Here is a 2,661-nt window from a genome sequence, read left to right as displayed (position 1 = left end):
CCATGTGAGGGAAAGGCACCTGCAATCACAGCCAGAGTCACAGAAGTGAGGCCGACAGCTCACCTGCCCTGGAGACTCAAGTCACCGCCCAGACCAACCCTCCAGCCCCCCACATGTCCAAAGACACCGTGAACCTCAGCAGGTCCCTGACAGCACAGCCTCCCTCCTCCCCTCCCACTGGCTCCCGCACGGTGGTGGTACCTACCGCTCCAGAGGAGTGCTTCCCCCAGATGAAACAGTTCAGGACAAAGCAGATACCAAAGACGACACCTGGATACAGGGTAGCTGTCTGCAAGAGCAACCACAGGGTAAGAGAAAACACGTGACAAATCAGCCAGATGTTTCTCTTTAATGAGTCCATTGCTAGGACAAGGCACACGTGGAGGAAGCATCCCTTTCGCTGCAGCACTAATACGCAGCGGATGGGCTGTGGGGAGGATCTCAGACAATCCTCTTTACTCTAGTACATGCGCTGGTGTTCATCCTTCCATGTAAAGCTACGAGGACTCAATCCACACCAAATCTCTGCAGTACAGCCAGGCTGCATCCAGCTACCCACAAATACGTGTGGAGCTTATCCAGATATTTTGCCATCAGCAAACCTAGATAAACAGCACAGAACACCACAAGACTCACACAAAAGGCTCCCTTCTTCCATCGATGTCCCTTCAGAGTCCGGTATAAGCGGCCAGCAAAGAATCCACCAAAAACCCTGGACAGAAACAAGCCAAGACAAAGAAAATTAGCTTTCATTGTTGAGGAGAGGGAGAGGAGGGGCAGGCAAGACAGCACTGCTGTGGGAAGCAGTGGAGTCACCTACCCCATGAACATGAAGAGAAAGCAGGCCGTAGTCATCAACGCACCCCGGCTAGAAGGCGACAGCATCCCCAGCATGGCAACAACTGTGGAGGGAAAAAAGGGGAAAGAACAGCAGCCCTGATGTACGTGTGCTAGCCAGCATCTGGAGAACGGGGGCTCATCCCGTACGCAGACAACAGCTGCCTGGAATCTCTGCCTTCTGCACAGACCTCATTTCCTTCAAAGCGTAACACATCCACAGCCTCCAGCACTGGCCAGAGAGAGGAAGCCACAGCTTTGATCTCAAGCTACAGACCATGCTTTAGCCTCAATTTCCCCAGAGCTTTGAGCAGGTGCAGCTCAGAAGGCAAGGCACAGGTGTGCAGCAGTCTCTCAGCCCACCATCACCCAGGGCTCATATCTTCATAACAGAGAATATAAACACAAAAAGATGCCTTTGGCTGGGAAATGCTATCTAGAAACTCAGAAATGCTGAGCACAGGCCTATTGCCTTGATCAGCCCCACAACAAGAAGCAGCCTTATGCGACCTCACTCAAGCTAAGCTGAGCACAGGCTGAAGTCAATGGGAGCTACAAATGCCCTTGAGCATCATTCCTCCTCTTGTTACAGCCACCCCATGCAACACATGCGACTTACAGATGACAATCAGGATCATACAGAAGAGCTGAATTCCAGAACCCAGGAGAGAGCTGAGGATCATAGGATACTGTGGAGGCCTGAAGACATCTCCATGCACAAGTTTCCAACCAGACTCCTCCATGGTATCCTCCTGTAGCAACAACATAAAAAGAAGGTTATTTAGATGTGATACACCAGTGGAACCTAAGGTCCTACCACAGCCAGCCTAAGACGTTGATTTCCCTGTATCCCGTTCTTCTACAGAATTTTATCACTCTAGTTAAAAAACTTAAAACAGTTAAGACCTGAACTGCTTGTGCCAGGGCACACATTTACAGAACTGTCTGCAGTCATTACTTAGGTCTGAAGACATCTGAACTGGTAATCTGCCATCATACACAAACAGCCAAAGGTGTCGTGACAGTACAGGACAGAACCGCCCCTCTCATCTTAAGGGCTCGAAGCAAAACCGGGGCAAGGAAACAGACAATACATCCAAGTCTTCAGGCTAGATTCCTCCTCATCTGTGCTTCCCTCCCTCTCTGATCCCAGCCCCAAGAACAAACGCATACAATGTCATCTTCCTTGTTGTAGTTGGCAATGTCCTTCCGGAGAGTCCGGATGATGATCATGCTGAGAATACCTGAAAACAAGCACAAACTGAGTTTAGCTCAGAGGCTCCTACATGGCTGTGCTGCTCTCATGGCTCCCACCAACACACAGTTCTGGCTAGGAGAGGAGGCCTTGAGTCACTGGCCATCAAAGACAGAAACAAAACCCCAGGGAGCAGGGAAGGCAGTATGCCAGCAGGAACAGGACTCTGTGGCTTTCCTGTGCTTTTTTCCATTAAATATGGACATGCAAGATGTACATTAACAACACTCTACTTCCTCAACTACCCCAGTCAGAGCGCAGAAGCGAGTAACTGTCTGACCCAGAATCCCAGAATCGATTTGGTTGGCAGAGACCTCTGGGATCATCGAGTCCAACCTTTGCCCTAACCCCACCATGTCAACTAGACCATGGCACTAAGTGCCACCTCCAGTCTTTTCTTAAACACCTCCAGGGATGGTGACTCCACCACCTCCCTGGGCAGCCCATTCCAATGCTTAACAACCCTTTCTGTGAAGAAAGGTCTCCTAATGTCTAACCCCTGGTGCAGCTTGATACTATGTCCTCTTGTCCTATCACAACTTGCCTGGGAGAAGAGGCTGATCTCAACT

General features: G+C 50.3%; 1 protein-coding gene across 1 annotated transcript in view; it reads right to left on the bottom strand.

Moving 5' to 3' along the window:
• The window catches only part of LOC104160385 (transmembrane 9 superfamily member 4-like), a gene marked incomplete at its 5' end in the record, with an annotated part of 4,965 nt that extends 2,884 nt beyond the window's left edge, over positions 1-2,081 (bottom strand). The window contains 6 exon segments of the mRNA XM_009698496.1: positions 2-19; positions 206-289; positions 637-712; positions 821-902; positions 1,457-1,589; positions 2,011-2,081. Of these exon segments, the coding sequence (XP_009696798.1) occupies positions 2-19; positions 206-289; positions 637-712; positions 821-902; positions 1,457-1,589; positions 2,011-2,081 (464 nt within the window).
• Between the last annotated feature and the right edge of the window lie 580 nt (positions 2,082-2,661).

The sequence above is a fragment of the Cariama cristata genome, unplaced genomic scaffold (assembly GCF_000690535.1).
Source record: "Cariama cristata isolate BGI_N322 unplaced genomic scaffold, ASM69053v1 scaffold2564, whole genome shotgun sequence".
NCBI lineage: Eukaryota > Metazoa > Chordata > Aves > Cariamiformes > Cariamidae > Cariama > Cariama cristata.
Note: the sequence above shows the minus strand (reverse complement) of the source record. Positions and strands in the feature narration are given on the sequence as shown.